The 21,341-nt window shown below is 34.4% G+C and overlaps 2 protein-coding genes across 2 annotated transcripts in view; one reads left to right on the top strand and one right to left on the bottom strand.

Annotated features, from left to right (window-relative positions):
* The window catches only part of LOC149219434 (uncharacterized), a 502,009-nt gene that overhangs the window by 479,067 nt on the left and 1,601 nt on the right, over positions 1-21,341 (top strand). The gene's annotated exons all lie outside the window — the stretch shown is intronic.
* On the bottom strand, positions 6,951-10,276 carry LOC149219435 (cytokinin dehydrogenase 7-like). The gene is made up of 5 exons (XM_089382593.1): positions 9,643-10,276; positions 8,429-8,556; positions 7,896-8,177; positions 7,525-7,787; positions 6,951-7,315 (listed from the first exon to the last, which is right to left on the bottom strand). The coding sequence occupies exons 1-5, from the start codon at positions 10,265-10,267 to the stop codon at positions 7,006-7,008; spliced, it is 1,608 nt and encodes a 535-aa protein (XP_089238719.1). The 5' UTR covers positions 10,268-10,276; the 3' UTR covers positions 6,951-7,005.

Raw genomic sequence — 21,341 nt, 5'->3', positions numbered from 1 at the left:
CAAAATAAATGCTAATCATGATTTCATAGACTCTAACATTGGATTGAAGACTCATCATGTTCCAAAGATCGATATGAGGAAGTTTGATGGAAATGATCTCGGAACATGGATACTACAGATGGAGCAATTTTTTGATCTCCATAATGTGCAAAACACACAAAAGGTACATATTGCAACTTTATGTTTGGAACCAAATCAGTTTGTATGGTATCGATGGCTCTTCTCTCGTAAACAAATTGTCACTTGGGCAATTTTTACGGAAGAAATGATAGCACATTATGAGGATACAAAAAGAAACACCTTTTTTAGCCAATTCATAAATCTCAAACAAAAGGGTTCAATGATGGAGCACATTGAGGACTTCCAAAAATTGAACATAAGGGTAAAAGATATTCCAGAGGAGCATAGGATTTATGTGTTCATAGGGGCTTTAAAGGATAACATCCAACATGAGGTTTGCCTTTGGAAACCTAGTTCATTAGAGAAGGCATTCAGGTTGGCAAGAAAAATGGAAAGAAAAATTATGGCAACCAGGAAGCCTACCACTCACAACTATAAATATGGAAGTGTTGTTTCCCCTAGCCTTCCACAACCTACAAGGTTGAAAACACAACAATTGGAAGAAAAATGAGTAAAAGGGCTTTGTTACAGTTGTGATAGAAAATACACTAAAGGTAATAAGTGTGTTGAGAAGAAATTATTCTACATAGATTGTGAAGAGGAGGAAGAAAATGAACAAGAAACGTCAAAAGAAGAGGATATACACCATGAAAAAACCCTAGAGAAATGAGAAATGAATCCGACCATATCTTGTAATGCATTAGTTGGAACTACCACTTCTCAAACTATCAATATAGTAGGACATATCAAGAAGAAAAAGTTAATAGTGTTGAATGATTCGGGCAATACTCATAATTTTATTCATTGTAAGATAGCCAAAGAATTGAATTGCTTCCTATATCTAGCACCAGAGTGTCAAGTGATGGTTGGAAGGGGAGGAACCATAAATTTCTCTAGAAAGTGCCATAATATCAAGCTATCCATGGGAGAATATGTATTGAATAGCCCAATTCTTTCCATTCCAATGGGTGGTGATTGCTAAACACACATGGGCAATAACGTAATTTGAAAGATAAAACATGAGAATACATTTTTATTAACAAATGATATACATTTATAGTACATGGTTTGATCGTTGGGTTCCACATCCCAAGGTCTTTTGGACTCCTTTTGTCTATTCGGCTTCCACACTAACCCATTGAGGATTAGGTGTCCAACAGTGATGATGTTGTACTAGGAGTCCAATGGCTACAATCCTTGGGTACAATAGCTTTTAATTTTCAAGAACGTGTCATGAAATTTTGTGTGGAAGGAAAGGAAGTTGAATTAAGGGGTATTGCAGGGAAACTAGGAAATATAATCATCTCTAACGGTATGACAAAGCTTCTAAAGAAGGAACAACAAGGCGTAATTTCACAATTATGTTCGCTAGAGGTTCCCACATCGAAATCATCTATTTCTCCAGATCTCCAAAAAGTCTTGGGCAATCATTCCAAGGTATTTGAGACTCCCAAAGGCCTCCCACCTATTCATGATCATGATCATGCTATTCATTTGATTCTAAGAAGTGTTCCTCCAAACATCAGACCGTATAGATATCCCTATGCCCAAAAGAGTGAAATTGAATGTATGGTTGCAAAAATGCTAGAGGCTGGTATAATTCAACCTAGTCAAAGTTCTTTCTCTGCTCCAGTGGTATTGGTGCACAAGAAGGATGGATCATGGCGCATGTGTCAGGATTATAGGGAGCTCAACAAGCTCACTATTAAAGCTAAATTTCCCATTCCTATCATTGATGAATTATTGGATGAATTGCATGGATCAATTTACTTCACCAAGTTGGATCTTCATTCAGGATATCATCAAATCAGAATGAAGACTGAGGACATTATGAAAACAACATTTAGAACTCATGAGGGTCATTATGAATTTTTGGTCATGCCTTTTGGCCTTACCAACGCAGCTTCTACATTTCAAGGTTTGATGAATTCCATTTTCAAACCCTTCCTTAGAAAATTTGTGTTAGTATTTTTTGATGATATACTAATCTACAACAAGTCTTGGAAGGATCATGTTTAACATGTTTACAGGGTGCTCAAACTATTGGAGGAGAAACACTTATATGCAAAAAGCTCCAAATGTTTCTTTGGAGTACAAGAGGTGGAATATCTGGGTCATATTGTATCACATGAAGGTGTTAGGGTAGACCCTAGAAAAATTAAAGACATTAAGAAATTGAAAATCCCCACATCCATAAAGCATCTACGAGGATTTCTCAGGTTGATAGGGTATTATCGCAATTTTGTTAAGAATTATGGGAGAATAGTAGAACCTCTAACAACATTATTGAAGAAAGATGCATTTTCATGGACTCCAGAAGCAACAAAGGCCTTCGAACATCTTAAAGAGGCAATGTGCCAAGCACTGATCTTAGCTACATCAGACTTCACAAAAACCTTTATTGTGGAATGTGATGCTTCAGGAAATGGAATTGGTGCTTTCTTAATGCAAGATGAAAGACCCATTGTTTTCGAAAGTCGTCCAATCAAAGGAAAGTATTTACGCAAAGATATTTATGAGAAGGAAATGTTGGCAATACTACATGCACTTAAGAAATGGCGACCCTACCTAATGGGAAGACACTTCAAGGTAAAAACGGATCATGATAGTCTTAAATAATTTTTAGAAAAAATATTATCCTTTGAAGAGCAGCAAAAATGGGTCACAGAGATGTTGGGTTATGACTTTGAAATCATCTACAAAAAAGGGAAGCAAAATGTTGTGGCGCTCAAGAAAGGATGAGGATGTGGAAGCATTGTTGTGCGCCATTTCTATTATCCAACCAGATTGGATAAACGAAGCAAGGGATGAATGGAAGAATGACGGAGAAGTGTGGGCACTCATTCAAAAGATACAACAAGATCCGAATACATCTGATACATTTAGCTGGAAAAATGATTTGTTATGGTACAAATATCACTTATACCTATGTAAGAATTCCCAACTCAAACAAAAGATTCTTATCGAATTTCACACTTCTCCCTTAGGAGGGCACCCAGGATTTTTAAAAACTTACCACAGGGTTAAGAAGGAATTTTTTTGGGATGGTCTTAAATCGGATATTCAAAAGTTTGTAGCAGAATGTTTGGTTTGCCAACAAAATTAAGTTGAAACAATTAAGACCCCAGGTCTATTACAACCTTTATCCATTCCAAGCCAACATTGGGAGGAGGTTTCAATGGATTTTATCACAAGTTTACCCAAGTCCGAAGGAAACAGTGTCATCATGGTGGTAGTTGACAGACTTACCAAGTATGCACACTTTTATGCATTATCACATCCATTTAAAGGCAATACAATTTCTACTACATTTATGGAAACAATTCAAAAGATACATGGAAACCCAAAGATTATTGTAAGCGACAAAGATCCCATTTTAACTGGAAAATTTTGGACAAAATTATTTTCTTCTCTCGGTACTCAGTTAGCTCATAGCTCATCTTATCATCCTCAATCTGATGGGAAAACTAAAATAGTAAACAAATGTTTGGAAGGATATCTTCTTTGCTTTGTATCTGATAAACAGACACAATGGGTCAAATGGTTGCCTCTGGCTGAATGGTGGTATAACACTTCCTTCCATACTGCAGCAAAAATGACCCCATTTATGGCACTTTATGGATATCATCCACCATCCATCACATCATATTTAAGAGAAAACTCTAAGGTTCAAGTAGTGGAACATCACATCGAGCATCAACAACAAGTTCTCCAACTCTTAAAGAATAACCTCACGTTGGCGCAGAATAAAATGAAACAACGGGAATATCAACATCGCAACGAAATAAGTTTTGATGTAGGTGACTAGGTATTCCTACGGCTACAACCATATAAACAAATGTCCCTCAAGCAAGCTAAGAAGGATACTAAATTATCACCAAAGTATTATGGTCCGTACAAGGTGTTGCAAAAGATTGGCACTATGGCATACAAATTGGAGCTTCCTGCAGCTTCCCGAGAGCACCCAGTTTTCCATGTTTCATGTTTAAAGAAAGTTATAGGTGACAAGCTCTCAGTTCAAACAATATTTCCAGAACTTGACGAGGAAGGAAAAATCATATTGGAACCTGAAACAGTCACAGAAACAATAACTTGATAGCTATGAAATCGATCAATTTCTGAGTATCTCATCAAGTGGAAGAACTTATCCACCGAAGATTCAACATGGGAGGATGAGAATTTTATACATAAACATCCAGAACTACTCAAGCATTAAGGGCAATGCTTTTCTGAAGGAGAGGGGCATGCTAAGTCCCTATAATACTAGTGATTCCCCCATTACTATTGTCATTGTACCCCTTATTGTTATTATTGTGCCCCTATTGTCCCCATATTGTTATTAGTGTAATCCATAGAAACCCACTATTGTTATTTTTGTGCCCTTATGTTATTACTATTATGTCGGTTTTGATTATATTGTGACCCCTTATACTCCTATATATAGAAAGGAGGTTTAGTCATTTGTATCATCCAAGAATTGTTCATTTGTGTAATGTAAAAAAGGTTTCCCATTCGAAGAGGCTGATTTTGAAGGCATTCATCTATCTTTTCTTCTATTTTGTGAGCTGGTTGCATAACGACGACTCTAGAAGAGTCTATTTTGTAACTCTAGTTAAGAGTTTATGTAGCTAAATTTAACCACTAGTAGGCTATCAGGTTGTGTTATAACTGGGACACTAGGAGGAAGAGGCGTTCCATTCTTTCGAGAGCTTTTTTTCCATAGTTGAGCAAAGATAGCTAGGAGAGATAGGAAGTAGATCACACACAGAGGATTTGTGCACTGTAGCAACCCACCGCCACATGCATTACTTCTTTGTACTTGCAGTCATATTTCCATACAGAGAAAGAGAGCAAAGATACTTCACCTTCTAGCTGTGTTTTCTCTCGAAAGGGTTTCCCAAAGAGCATATCTTATGTATTATGTGTGTGCAATCTTATTTTTCTGTATAAGTTTCATTTGCATGTATGCACTAATTACAGTAAAATCTACAGATCTAGAAATTAAATAAAACTGTAATAGTGTAAAATCTCAAATTTTTAATATAATATTATCATATCAGTTGTGACGAACTATCGAGTGGAATATCCAAAATAGTTTACGCATCACATAGAGAAGCAAAAGACCCACTTGATTCTAAGACATTCTTCAAACCTGCAGTGGACAAACTTCCTAAACAAAATCAAGTCTCCTGGAGGTGCCTCAGAGGCCAAGGTGAATGAGCCGCCTAAATAAAGACCTAGAGTGTGCCAAATGTTTCTACACAGCAAGCCCAACCCAACATTAACATTGAAATTCTGAGGCTTTCTAAGAGGAATATAACCTCTCCCATTGAAATTATTCAAGCATCTTGACAGGGCTCTCTCGTGATGCAAATGATATGTTTCATCCTCAATGAATTAGACATGCATCAAATCCAAATCACACAAAATCCACATACCTCAGCATGCAAAAAATCCCCCCAACTCCTTTCTACAATCAATAACACAAGCACCAACATTAGGATCACATCGTTCCACATTAAAAGAGTTAGGATAGAAGCATGACATAGAGTTTCCCCTCAAGTAAGAACATTAGAAGGATGCACAAACATGAGGGGTTCCACAATTAGAACCATAGCAACATAATTTTCACTTCGATCAAGGTACATGAATAACTCCTAAAGCAAGTATAACGTATTCATAAGAGCCTTGTAATCGCATGCTTGTGATGCATGTCCACTTCCAACCAAATGTTAGGGTGGACATCAATCCAAGTTGTAAGGGGATATAAGTAAAGAATTCGACCTTAACTTGTTATCCCGTTCACAAGAAGATTTTCCTTCATCAGAGTTGTGCCTTGTTTGAATGGCTCATATACTCTCACATTGTTGGATCTCAGAACACGGAACATTGAGCTAGTAGAGACACTTTTAGATAGGAGATAGATATTTCTAAAGATTAATTTACTTTTGAAGTCTCGTGGGTAAGATCCTGCAATGAAGTGTTGATCATGGTATCTCCCAAGGCACTATGCCCTTAAGTAATGAGTATATCTCTTCTCGGTTGTTATATGATATACTTTGGTTTTCTTGATTGTTATATGTTATAATTTGGTAGTTATATGTTGATTTGAAAAAAAAAAACATATACTATCAATCCACTAAATCAAAATATATTTTGATCTTGTGGCTTAAATGAAGCAATACAATTTTGAATAAGATTATGATTTAATTTTAAATAACATTATAATTTCTTATTTTAAAAATAGGTTTATAAATTCATTAATAAATCGAATCTTTAAAACATTTAATTTTTACGAATTGCACAACTTAGATTTATTATTTTTCAAAGATGAAGGGAAAAAATGAAAAGAAATAAGAAGGAAAAAAAGTCAAAACATGGAGACTACGGTTTCTTGTGTGTTTGACATCGTGGATAGTTCATTTTAATGAGATAACTAGATAATATTTAGTTTATCCGACGAGCATTTTGTCTCCAGCATTTGTGGGCCTCTCATCTTAAAAATATTTATATATTTGATTTCAAAACAAGTGAAGAGCTTAAAATATCTTGAGAGGAATCAAGCAGATATGATATTGTCTGTCTGGTTTCAAAGAGCAAAAGTGGGACAACCTCCTTTTCAACTTATCCGACAGAACTCTGGTTTCAAAAAGGAAAAGTGGTACAACCTACTTTTCAATTTATCCGACAGAAGAATCTCCGTATCTAATGCAATCGTCATGTTCGACAACAAAATACAGAACACTTCTTTATTAAACTTCGAAATACACAACTTTCCAGGAGCCATGAAATCCCGGACACCATAAACAAAGAGTACTTTGAAGTTTGGAGGATATATCTAGCAGCAGTGATTTTTCGTGATACAAGGTCAGTAACTAGCATTTCTCAGGATCTGGAAAATATTCTTTGGCCAGGTGCAAGAATCGCTCGAGGATCGAACCTGCGTTTCATCCCCACGATTTGGTCCCACTTCTTACCGAAATGCCTCCTCCACTCTCCTTTTGTCTTGTAATGGGGAAGATACTGCTTCATTTCAATGCCCTCTCTTTCGCATATTCCAAGAATCTCCTCGTTCTCCGCTAGCACGCTATCCAGAGAATTTGGGGCTCCTGGATTTGGTTGAATAAAACGTAAAAGTCCCACCAGGTAGAAAATATCCTCGTCGGGCACGGCCGTAGACATACGAGGATCCCACCTGCAACACAGAACACACATTTTATTTCAGTAAAATGTATTAGAAATAGAACACTTAATTAATTTTTCTAGCGAAGAGGCTCATTCTATAGTTTATTTATCATTTTATAGTTTAGTATGATGTGCAAAGATATCCATTCTAATAAATTCGTTATCAAAATTGAATATAGACTCATAAAAAAAATTGAACCTAAAGAAATATATATTTACTTGTTTTTGTTAAGAGGATAAAGTAGGATAGGTCCTCCAATGCCATGTTTAAGAATCTCTTTCAAAACCTTGTTATCGAAACGTGCAATTTGAGACTTTGGTATGAACAGATTTAGCCAGGGATGAGGCGCATCCCACAATCCAGTTGCTCTGGCTGAGATCTCTTCGCCATGTACACGGTTAAGAAAATCAAAATATGATATGTCAATGGCGTAATTCAAGCCTCTTAGGTAACTCAGAGAAGTCAGCATGCTCTCGATTTTCTGCAAATAGTTTTGCCAATGAAATTAAGCGTCTGTGCTACTAGACTGCCGTGAAAATAAAGCATTGAGAATTGAATACTTTATGGCGAAAAACCGTGATATCATCACCTTATTCAATGCTGTGAAGTCAGTGGTATTTTGATAATATAAGGCCACCTCTAGGCAATACAGAACTGGGCCTGAATTTGGAGAGATTAGTAATGAATTGAGGGAGGTGTCAGTGGATAGTGATAGTGACAGTGAAGGCCAGCCGTTAGTGGAATCGTTGCTGTTGGCCACCACGAAGCCCTCGATATAATCAAAAGATTTGTCATCGGGGAGAGAAATGAGGATCTCTTGGTCGCCTGAAAAGTACTTAAAGTCCGTGTAAAGGAGCCTCATCCACCTCGCCTGCAATGAACCTTGTCAGATGACCAGTTCCTCGTGCTAACATGAAAAAATTGAAGAAGATTTCCGAGTAAAAATGCTTTAAAATAATCTACACATGCACGTCAACCTCCACCATGTAAATATCTTGTGAAGGGGACGTCATCCAAACGCAAGTCTGAATACCTACTCCAGACTTGCAGCCTACCTTAAGGAAAAAACCCTCGTAAAAAATACTAGTCTATAGGTTTGAATATATAGAACACATTTAATACCATATGGGGAGCGCGTTGCAGAACCACCCTAGCTTTGGTTATAATGCCGAATTGGCCAAGCCCACCTAATACACTATAGAAAAGTTCCTCCTGCTGCTCTCCAGAGCAGGTTATTGCTTCTCCAACGCCTGCATTTTTCCCATGAGTATGAATTGTAATCAGCTTAATAAGAATTTAAGGTCTCTAAAACAATGTCACAAAACACATATATAAATCATTAGATAAAAGTTCAATATGAACCACATTAATATCACCAATTCATGATGTGTATACTAGTTGGTTCAAACTTCATGGGAGGGGTTGAATGTGGAAGGTATTTTAGGGAATTCAAGCCTCTAATGAATTCATTTTCTTCTATCCAATAATAGGCTAGGCAAGTTGGTTGAAGCTCTGTGCCAAGTCACTAACTTTTTGTTAGTCGCTAGCCTTTTGCCTTTTGTCATGAGGAGCCCAGTTGGTTGAAGTCTTCATTGGCTCTTTGTCATGAGGTGCCGGTTCAATTCTCCTTGAATCCATCAAGGTTAGGGTCAGGCTCCCTATGGTACAATTGACTAGGTGGGTATTATTAGTTTTCTTCTTGAGTCCATCATCAGAAGCCCAATTGGTTGAAGCCCTCATAGTTAGTTGAAGCCCTCAGTAGTTCTTTATCATGAGGTGCCGGTTCAATTCTCCTTGAATCCATCAGGGTCAAGCTCCTCCTGTGGTACAGTTGACTAGGTGAGTATTATTAGAATTCTCCTTGAGTCCATCATGAGAAACAAAATTGATTCAAACCCTCACTGGCTCTCAAGCATAAGGTGTGGGTTCAATCATACTCAAGGTCAGGGTCAGGCTCCCTGTGGTACAGTTGACTAGATGGGTATTATTAGAATTCTGCTCTCTGCGGTACAGTTGACTAGATGGGTATTATTAGAATTCTGCTCTCTGCGGTACAGTTGACTAGATAGACATTATTAGAATTCTCCTTTGAACCAATCAGGTACAGTCTACTGGATGGTGGGTGTTATTAGAACCTAGAGGGAAAAAAATATCACCAATTGAACTAACCTTTCAGTTATATGAGAGGCCCAGGGAGTTAACTCAGACTTATATGAAAGATCCATAGGATCAAAGAGTTAATAGGATCAAAGAGTTAACCATTTTTGTAATGCAATTCTCTTAGAAGAATAGTACGAGAAACAGGAGGATTGCTAGGGGAGTGCTGATGCATTTACCTGTGACGACTTCCAGCTGCAACACGCTACTTATTTGTGGCCCAAAACGAAAAGCTTGGCCACTAATACCACCATTAGAAAGAGTACCCCCAACAGAGAGAAAGAGGTAATCTGTCCATGAACGGGGAGTAAGCCCCTCTCTGAGAGTGGCCTTGAGGACATCCACCCATAATTCCCCTGCATACACGTCAACATAAGCCTGAGTTTCCTCTCCCATTCCATGAAAAATCTGAATTCCTTTCATGGCAGACATCATGTCCACAACTATTCCGTGTAAAGCTTGAGCTTGTCCATTGATTGAATGCCCATTTCCTCTCGCAGCCACGGTCAGATGATCAGACATAGCCGCTGTTCTTACAACTCTAATGATGTCATCCACCGATTCAGGATATACAACGGCTGCTGGCCTTTGGTAGTAAATGCCTCCAAAATCACGGGCTGCTCTTGCAATTTCATGAATGGAGATTGAATCGTTGAAGCGTAGCCCAACCAGAGATTGACAATCTTCTTCGGACAGGGCCGAGGAGCATGGAATAGTGTAATCGTTTTCTTTACAGTTGCAGGTTGTTCTCTCCATGTTGAGAGTAAGTATCATCACAACCATCATTCTCATTGCAGAACCCATGATAATATCCCTCCTCAACTCTATACTCACACTTAACACAACAACTTTAAATGATATTTTTCTTGATTTGTTATCACTCTCAACTGCAACTACATGCATAGACTATCCGATCCAGCAATAAAAGTTGATTGTGCCCGTCCTGTCATCTTCATGGAGCCAGAAAGGCAAACAATGGATCACGATTCAGGACCCAACAACAGAAAGATCTCCCCCAACAGCTAATGCTTATTGGCCGCAATTTAAAGACGCGCTATAGCATCAGCTGTAGCCACGCGGTGACTCCGGCACGATTAGATTTTCAATTTCGTTACAATAAAATACGATGATGTTTGTCCTCTGTGTGGACATGGCATAAAATCTGATTCAGATGGTGCCGATGGTCCATAACGGCGGCACCCTTCACATATTTTTCTCCTGAGTTCATGCATATCTATATAGCTGACCTCATATCTTATGATGATAAAAAGTACAAACAAATCTGCGACGGTCATCCGGATCACGGAAGTAATGATACAGAACGCAGACATTGATAATAGTATTGTTTTTCTGATTAATTATATTTTTAGAATTTGGTAAACATTTAGAACTAATTAATTTTGAAATTTTGTTGTTCTTGCAAGTTCTTTATTTTTATTAGATAGAACAATATCAATTTTAGATTTTTGTGATCTATATTTATAATAATATTGTTTTTCTGATTAATCATATATTTTCTAGATTTCATTAATATTTTTAATCAACTAATATAATTTATTCTCAAAATAAAAATTCATAATATATTTTCGAAATTTCATTAATATTTTTGATTTCATTAATATTTTTAATCAACTAATATAGTTTATTCTTAAAATAAAAATTCATACACATTAATTGATTCAAAATATTAATCAAATCTCAAAAATATGATAATCTAAAAATAATATTATTATCAATATAAATCACAAAAATCTACAATGAAGATAACAGACTCTAAAAATAATATTATTATAATATAAATCACAAAAATCTACAATGAAGATAACAGACTTGGGGAACAACAAAATTTCATAAGGCTTAGCTTTCTGATGCCGAATGTTACAGAATATTTTAATTATAAGTAAAGTCAGAAGGTTAACTTTGTTCATTCATATTTTAATTTTGCTCATACATATTTGATATTCAAACTATCAAACTAGAAATTTACAATCCACCGGAAAAATGACAACTCTGACATTTGTGTATACTAAAATATTTAGAAATCTACCATTTACAGGAAAATGACAACTCTGCCATCCCCCTTCTAGTACGAACCTTCTTCAATTGGTTTGCATTTTAAATGCTGTATCTGCTACCCAGCTAGTTCCCATGCCGTTCTGAACGTTAGAATTTATGGATTGTTTATTTTTATACACTTTATTTTTTTGGAAGTTTATTTTTGGATTTTGTGATTTTTTTTTAATTTTTTTATTAAAATTATAAGTTTGATGGGTAACTCCTACATAATATGTGTTGTAAATTTGATGGGTATCTCCTACATAATATAAGTGTTTTAAGGGTTTTTCAGGGCACTAAATCTATATATAAAATCAAAAAACAAATTTAAATGACACAAATCAAGATTTCACCTCAATTTTTTCAGTCAAATTCCTACCCCAGAAACTCCAAAAAATCACACTAAAAACAACTCCATTTCTATATAATTATCAAACTAAAATAAAATTATTATAACAATTATCACAATGTTACATTCATTGAATCATAACTAATATTTAACAATGTTATTTACATTTATATAAATTTCACATTCGTAGATATATAAATATTCTTATTCTCATTTTTTTTTATTAAAACTCAAATAAATAATATACTATTGGAATTGTTCTTTAACATATTTTATAAAATTTATAAACTAATTTTTAGTTTGATAGGCATAGCATAAACATTAATTCGATATACATAGCATTAACTATATATTAAATATTATATTTTTAAATATTTATTATTTAAATTTATATATTTAGAATAGTTATTAATATCAATAATTATTTTAAATAATTTATATGCTAAATAAATTATAAATTACAATTAGTATTTATATTTTTCATATTTTCTTATAGTTACTTATATGTTTAATTATTATTATTTAAATATATTTCAATGTAATAACCAAAATTGCAATATAACATTTTTTTTAATTTATTTTGTGTTATCTCAAAAATCAAAACAGTTTTGAAAATATTGTTATCGCAAAATATTAGCAAGGGTCCAAAAAACATTTTATTGGTAATATCGGCAAAAATATCGACAAACATAAAAAATGCATAATATAATCACTTTTTTCTCATATTTTTAAACATATAAAGCAAGAACAACATGAAATAAACACATTGACATATAAACATGAAGAAAGAACTGATATATATGATGTAGTGGATGTAAAATAAAAATAATACATCAAAGGCGATACCAAATCTTATCTTGATGATCCCTGATAATTGTCCAATCAAGGACACACATATATAAAAGTATATCATCATCATGAGTTATATGTAGAAAAAGAAATAAAACTAGCAGCTAGCTATTTGAGATCAATTCCCTCTCACCACTTTATGGGAAAACATGATGGGTTATTTTCCAGGCCTGCCCCTAGCAGTAGAAGGCTCTGACCCTGCAACTAATGTCAAATAATGATTGTTGGGTATGGAGTTGTGCTCTCCTATATCTACTATATCTATAGCAGATGGTGCTAACGCTGACTCTCACACAGTTTCCTCCTCCTCCTCCTCCTCCTCCTCCTCCTTCTCCTCCAAGATGGGCACCTTAGACTCCACCCTCCATTGAGACAATACATAAATATTATCTAAGGAAATCACATCTCGATCCATTGGTTTTTCTATTTTCTTCACTCGAAGTCGGAGATTGTAATGCACATACACTAAATCATTGAGGAGCGAGAAATCCAACCTGTAAGAGTGTCAAAAAAATTAATGAGTCTTGACTCTTGACAACTGAGGGTCATAAATTAAAATTAAAATAAATTTAATTGTTCAATTGAAGGCTAAAGCTAAAAGTTATAATTGTTGCGCTTTTTTGAGTGTATTTTCTCAAAAACACTCCAATTGCACTCACACCCTAAAGAGCTACATGTTTGATTCGGGATTCTTATGGCCAATTTCTGTAGATTTGGTGCCCTTGCACCATAGTTTCACTGCCAAATATCTACAAAAAATGAAAGAAATAAAAAAGTTAAAAACGTAAAACATAATTAAACTTTCAAATAAAACATAATTGAATTTTAAAAATCTAGAATTATAAATAAATAAACTTTAAATTTAAAATTCTAATGAGTCATGACTTGTCACTTACGTGGCATGAAGAGCGTCCTTTCCCTAATAACATCATCAAATCCAAATAGGCCAAAAAAATCTTGATAAAATTGTATCTCACGATTGATTTTGCTACGAAGCTCATAATCACGTACCATCCTATGAATACAGGATTGGAGTCCTTCCATCACCTCCCCATCAAAATCAAAGCCTCATTTGTATGAAAATGCGAGGTTGAGGAAGAGTGTTGCTACATGAATGGGTTGATGAAGCATCCTTGTCCATCGAATATCAATCACATGCCATAACATCATCTGTGTATTGAGCCCAACAGAACATTGGTCTACATAATAAGCACGAATGGCCTCCTTGGCCCTATACATGGCCTCATACAAATAAGCTATTGTAGGTTTGTCCCCATTTAGCAATCTCAAAACATTTACTATAGGTTCACTAACTAAGCATACTTCTTCTACTCCTTGCCAAAATGTGTTAGTGTACACCACTTTTGAAATGGATCTCCCATCATGTCTCCTATTGTATCTACAATCATGACACTCATGAGAAACAAACATTTTCTTCAACTCAAACTGGCATCGGAGCAAAGACTGAAGAGTAATAAAGTTGGTGGAAAAATGTGTGATTGCAGTATGTCACAAATCCTTATTTTTAGTGTATCTCCTCATGAGGCTAAGAACAAAATCATAGTTATATATAAATTTGGAGACGCTCCTAGCCATACCAATTACTTGCTTGATGACAGAGAGTTTCCCCATATCCTCAAGAATCAAATCGATATAACGTTTTGCAAATGGAGTCTAGAACAATGTGTGGTACCTCTCCATAAGAATCCTTCCAACAAACACATAATTAGTTGCATTATTTGTTATGACTTGCACCACATTCTGCACAATATCCAGGATGAACCCATCTAACAAATCACATATCAATGTTGCATCTTTGATATGTATTGATGCATCCACTGATTTAATAAACATGGTACCTTTAGGACAATGTACCAAGAAATTTAGAAGGGTCCTACCCTTCTTATCTTTCCAACCATCAAACATCATTGTGCATCTAGACACCTCCATTGTTTGTTTCAACTCCACTAATTTTGAGTTGATGTCATGCTTTTCTTCTTTAAGGATTGGCCCCCACAACTCCTCATATGTAGCACTTTTGTACCATAGGCCCACAATAGAAATATCATCACATATTGGTTACCGGAATGGATTACTTTTGGTGATGATGAGAGAGAAGTCGCGAGAAAAGTACTTAAAGTCCGTGTAAAGGAGCCTCATCCACCTCGCCTGCAATGCACCTTGTTAGATGTCTAGTTCCTCATGCTAACATGATAAAATTGATGAAGATTTCTGAGTAAAAATGCTTTAAAATAATCTACACATGCACGTCAACCTCCACCATGTAAATATCTTGTGAAGGGGGTGTCATCCAAACGCAAGTCTGAATACCTACTGCAGACTTGCGACCTACCTTAAGGAAAAAACCGTCGTAAAAAATATCTATAGGTTTGAATATATAGAACACATTTAATACCATATGGGGAGCGCATCGTAGAACCACCCTAGCTTTGGTTATAATGCCGAATTGGCCAATCCCACCTAATACACCATAGAAAAGTTCTGTTGAGCTTATCTCGATTGCAGGTTCTTTGGACTTGTCGACGTGGTCAGTTGGGCCCCTCTACGCCTCGTTATCGTTCGTTGCCGTCCGTTTACATAAACACGGAGACCCCATCCCCTGCTTGCAATCACTTGACGTCTGTATCCGTATTCCATCCCCTGCTCGTAATCACTTCACATCTGTATCTGTATTCCTTAGGGACTCGCCCCAACTGACCAAGCAGTATTCGGTGGTAGAGTCATTAAAGTTTGTACAAATGGAATGGCCATACATCACTTCACTAATGTAGTGCCTCCTATTTGAACTTTTGAAATTTGACCACTTGCCAGAGCTCTTCATGAATACCTGGAGGTCGGCTTTCTGGAAGTGTTTCTAATTGTTGATGTGGAGGTGTTTGTCTCAATTAGCAAGATTGTTGTTTTAGCGATGTCTGGCTGCTGCAGTCCTTCATAGACCATTTCTGTTTCATGAACTGAACTCGCTGGAAATGGGAAGCGTCATGTGTAAGCCATCCAGAGAGGAAAAGAGCTATGTGTAAACCATATGGAGAGGAAAAGAGTTGTGTAAACCATCCGGAGAGGAAAATATATCATCATTCCTTCGATGTCTTCATTCCCTTACGGCAGCGCGGTGCAAGAACTGGAGCTTTGGAGCACTTTTTTCAGGATATCCTTGATCTGAGAGCTTACAATTACGGGAAATCCTTATTCCGATGTTGTCGTTGGAAATGTTTAATGTCCAACCAGCAATGAAAGTGGGGATTAAGTCAAGCAACTGCACTAATTACCTGGAGAAATCAACCGCATGTAGAGTTCTTCACGTTTTATTTTATCCACTCACAAAAACGGCCTATTTTTGCACCACAATGATCTCTGTATTTTTTTTTTTTTTTTTTTCGGTGATTGATTTTATGGTATACAAATTGATTATGCTGCCATAATATTGGAGCGTTTAATGTATCTTTTGTTTTGATTTTCTTCTTTGGGTGTTTCATGGATTTTTTTAAAACGAATGATCTTTTAAAATTATTTTTGTTATAGGAATATGAAATTGTTTTAAAAATGAGTAAAATTTTTATTTTTTATATTTCTCTGCTATTATGAATTTGTATGAATTTTTTAATTACTTTTCGAATAAAAAATGTAAAATGTATTGGAAAGGAATTATATTAGCTATTACACTAATATAAATATTTGTATGAATATTTTAATTTAAGGTTTCAAGTTTGTTTGAAATGTGTAAAAGCTGAACTGAAAAGTTATTTATCAAGTTGTTTAAATACAATAATTGTTAAATGTATTTTCTTAAAATATGGAATTTTTTACAAATTTATTAAAAGAAAGACCGTATCATATGATTTGAATCTTTTTCAAAAAATTATTATTGGAATTTTGTTATATATTTTTAATGAAACTATATTGTACAATTTCAATCATTAATTTTACAATTTCAATAATTTTTAAACAATTTAATTGTGTTTTGAATAAAAGCAACTATTTTTTTTTTTTAAATGCAATATAAATGTAAATTTATCTAATATATGCTAGTTTATCAAGTGAGTGTGAGGAATTATATTCTTCTCACCTAAATTCAGATTCCCTAATAACATAAAGGAACTTTGTTGTAATTGGATCTAACATTATTGTATTAAAAATATAGAAGGAGGGGACAAATAAATTTAAAAAGAGATATCAAAAAGATTTTTAAAAATATGAAAAAATAAAATAAAATATTTTTTTTTTACATATTTGATCTTTTATATATATATAAACTTAATTATTTACAAAAGTGTAAGTTAAAATTAAATATTATATTTAATGAATATTGAAATTTTTAGTTTTTTTTATAAATTATTATCAAGATCTTATTTTATAATTCTTGGTGAAATTTGCAATTGAATTTAATTACATATCTCAAATATTGATATTTTCAATTCCAATAACTCTTTTTAGTTTAACGTTTTTAATTCTCAAGAGTAATCATATCATAAGATTTGAATTTGGATTGAGATCAAAATAATTTATTATTTCAACCCTTTGAGCCAGACCCAATGAACTTTCAAGGTTAAATTGATTATATTAAATTTTTCAAAATTAATTTAAACTTTTTCTTTCTCCATTTTAAGAAATATGATGATGTATATCAAATTTTAAAAATAATGGTAAAATTGAAATCAATTTAGTATATCTTCACTATAATAGCAATAAATACATCGAAATTACCATGTAACCATCTCCCTCCCTTTATTATCACATTTGAGAAGAGGTACACTTTTTGTTTTTTTTACATTGACTGGATACTTCATAGATGGTTCCATTTTCATGTTTGCAAATGGCCCTTCTGAAACTTTAGATAAACATGAGATTCAAACACTATCCATAAGATACACATAAATACATAAGATTATGACACTTGGTTTCATATTCCAAGAGGTCTCTTGGATTTTTCATAACTCTTCATGTTCACTTGTGGCTTTTCGATTTCCACACAAGTGAATATTGCAATTTACATTGTCCCCTAAGGATCATGTTTCCAACATTCACCCCACCATGGACTCGCCTTAATCTGAAAGGCGTACATGAGTCCAAGAAGAGAACTAAAATATGAAGGTAAATAACAATCAACGCCTAGATATGATCTCTAAATCTAGTGGTTTAAGGAAGACCACAAACCAAATGGGGTAGCAAAAGTCGAATTCTTCTACTAGTGGTGGTTTAAGGAAGACCACAAACTAGAAAGGTAGTAGAAGTCACAATCTTCTTTCAATGGTGGCTTAAGGCTAATCACCAAGTCTAGAACTTGGTTTGAAGCAATTCCTAGAACAATTCTTAATTTGGCTAGAAGTTGATGTCTTCTACAAAGTGGAAGTGATTTCTAATAATGGTTTAAAGATAACCACAAACTATTGAAATAGTGGTTTGTAGATGACCATAAATTTGTGTATAGTAGGAGCAGTAAGTCTTCTACTAAGTGGTGGTTTAAGGAGGACCACAAACCAGCTAGATGTTTTGGGACGACCACTCACCAAATTGTGTTAATGGAACATGAGTTTGTCTCTGGCTACATCTCAAACTCTGATTCTCGTTGAATCTATCCCTAAGATATAACTACTATCTCTTGTTTTGGCAATGGCTCAAGCTCACTTGATATGACTTTGAAATTGGTATTCGACTATCAATTCTCCCCTCATTAGATACAAGGTGAGAGGAAGTGCAAAAGAAAAGTATGTTATTTGTAGCTTAGATAAGAAGTAACTATACATTTGAAGGTCAACCACATCATATGAAACATGTCACTAATGTTAAGAGCTCTTCGAGAAGTTTATATAACTAATCAAGTATTTATGCATGGAAAGTTTCCATTCTTAGAAGACAATGTCGTGCCATTTTTGTAAATTGAGCCCTCATTGGTCATTTCAATGGTCTTTACCCATCTCCTCAAGCTATATATTATTACACTTTTATCTTTGAATTAAAGGATGATACAAACCTTCTATTTTGTAATGGTCCATACTTCATGCAAGCAAGAAAAATGTAGTTAAATTATTGGACTTTATATTTTGACTTGTAAGTGGATATTCACTTAGAAACTCTTAGGTGGGTTCAGCTCTCTCATTTACCCCTTTATTGCTAGGGTGATGATACATTTTTAATTATATATCAAATAACACACATATTCTTTTAACTGTCAATAAGTATAAAGCATCTAGCTTGTAAATCTCATCTTATAAACTCCATAGCCATTAATCCTTACATCGAACAACTTTCACTCTTAACCGCTATATACCCTAGATCCCTATAACCCCTAACCACTAAGATTATATCACCATTCAACCCCTAATATCTTACACCAATCCCATACGCAATATTAATGCATATAATCCCTAACCTCCATCCACTAAACCCTATAACCCATAACATAAACCCTAATCCTTATAACTCAAAACTTTATATCCAAGATAGTATAACCCTTAAGCACTGGTGTAAATAACTACAAAAACCTTCGATATTTAAGAGGATTAACCCACTACTTATTGATCCCTTATCTTCCAAAATTTCCAATTTTCAATCAGTAGCAACTAAAAACCTTAGACCACAAAATTCGCTAACCCATATCATATTAAAATATTATCTCTCTCTCTCTCTCACACACACACACACAACCAATATATTCCAGTATATATAATTGCATGTTATTTACACATTATAATTTGGTATATATACTTAGATTGTCTATTGGCATATTTACATATACCCATCTCGTCTGTGGCATACTTTCATAGTTGGTTGTAACTACTAGCATCCATTTAAATAGCCAATGTTTACCACATTGCCACTAAAACTTCTAAGCTCTATTCTACATTTTTGATACATAATCAAGCAAATTGTGAACCTTATTGCTCCCATAATTTCCTAATTGAATATGTTAGCCTTGACTTCTTGCAATAATAATACCTTGGAAATCATGTGATGGAGAGTCATGATGTGTTGGGATGAAACTAAGATGACTTGTATCCTTCTACCCCCTCCTCTCTTTCACATGTACTTGCACATACTCCCATTTCCAACTATCTACTATCTTCCCATGCATCCCTAACATCTTGTATTTAATTTTCCATATTTTAAAAGGCTATAAATATTACAATTTTAATTACCAAAAACTAATAAAAAATTGTAACACATATTTAAAAAATATTAATTTATATAAATTTTATATATTTTTTAAAGACCTGTAAATTTTACAATTTTCATTACCATAAATGAATAAAATATGTAACACTACTTTTATAATATTAGCAATATATATTTTAAATTTTCTTTAAGGATGTAAAGGTGACAAGAATGAGGGGATTAATAATTCTTGATATTGGGAGAAAAATAGTATCCAAATTTGCATAGGGATTAGGACAAGTTATTATAACTAAGAAAAGGCTTACTCACCATGTAAGGGATATTGATTACAAAGGAGGAAATTGTCAACTTGTTTTCAAAATTATTGGAGATTCAATAACCATTATAAAAAGCCATGGATACTTTGTGATGTTGAAGAGAAAGAAATTAACAAATATTATCATTTGGATTAAAAAGGATTTCAACTTCCTTATGTATTCCTCCTATTTCTATGTCAAAAGACACCTCAACTTTGTGGCAGACAAGTGGGCTAACGAATCTCCAAACCTTGAGATTGGAATACTATTGAAAATTTGGGGTAGAACTACATGTTATATGCCATAGCTCTCAGTTCAAATTGATGGTTTCAAATCACATTTATTCTCTCGCGAGTGAGAAGATAGTTCATCATTCCATTTGCATTAGTTTGGGAAATTGAAGGATCCTTTGTATCCCTTACGCATGTGTTCATTAATTTTAGTTTTGGTTATTGAAGGGTCCCATTATGCTATGTGTTTCATCAATAGAGTAATGGAGTGTGTAGGTGTTAGAATTGGGCAGTTGTACATCCTACTTTTGGTGGGGATAACAACCTCGGTATGCCTATTAATTCTCTTGGACCTCCCATTAACATTGTGTATGCAAACTTAGGGCTCAATTACATCTGGAAAGATTTTCTTTAAGGGGAATTTTATAGCTTTTGGGGAAAAACACCAACTTCTACAATTTATGTCTCCATTTGAAGATTCTTAACTCTCCATTCCCTTTCATAAACCTAGAATTTGTCCTTTTGGTTTAGGAACATCCTTTGATTGGTTTGATAATGTTTAGGTGAAGGAGTCTGGCCATATTAGACTAGCTCCTTCCCTTCTCTCAGTCACTTATTTTCATTTGTGGGATCTCTTTATTTTCAACCCTTCTAGTTTTTCCATCCTTCATTTTGTATCTTCTTAATCCTAGAATCACTAGGAAATAATTCAGGAAGGTTACCTCAAAAAACTTGTGGGAAAATGCATAGAATGAGACATCGGTTCATCTTAAGGCTTCTCTAATTTATGTTAACTCTTACTTTTCTTGTATTCAAATAGTTGTGTCTATGCTTATTTCAATTATTTTTAGAATTCATCCTTAGGTTCAAGAACTACTAAAAAATTTCTTGAAATTTTGTGGAAGCATATAAGTTTGTACTGCTTAACCTTGTTCAAGTTCTTTCTTCCTCTAAATATCTCAAAA

The sequence above is a fragment of the Pinus tabuliformis genome, chromosome Q (genome assembly GCF_031772625.1).
Source record: "Pinus tabuliformis cultivar Carrire ecotype Pingquan chromosome Q, CPIR1, whole genome shotgun sequence".
In the NCBI taxonomy this organism is placed as follows: domain Eukaryota; kingdom Viridiplantae; phylum Streptophyta; class Pinopsida; order Pinales; family Pinaceae; genus Pinus; species Pinus tabuliformis.
The sequence above is the reverse complement of the archived record's forward strand: the minus strand, read 5'-3'. Positions and strand labels throughout refer to the sequence as shown.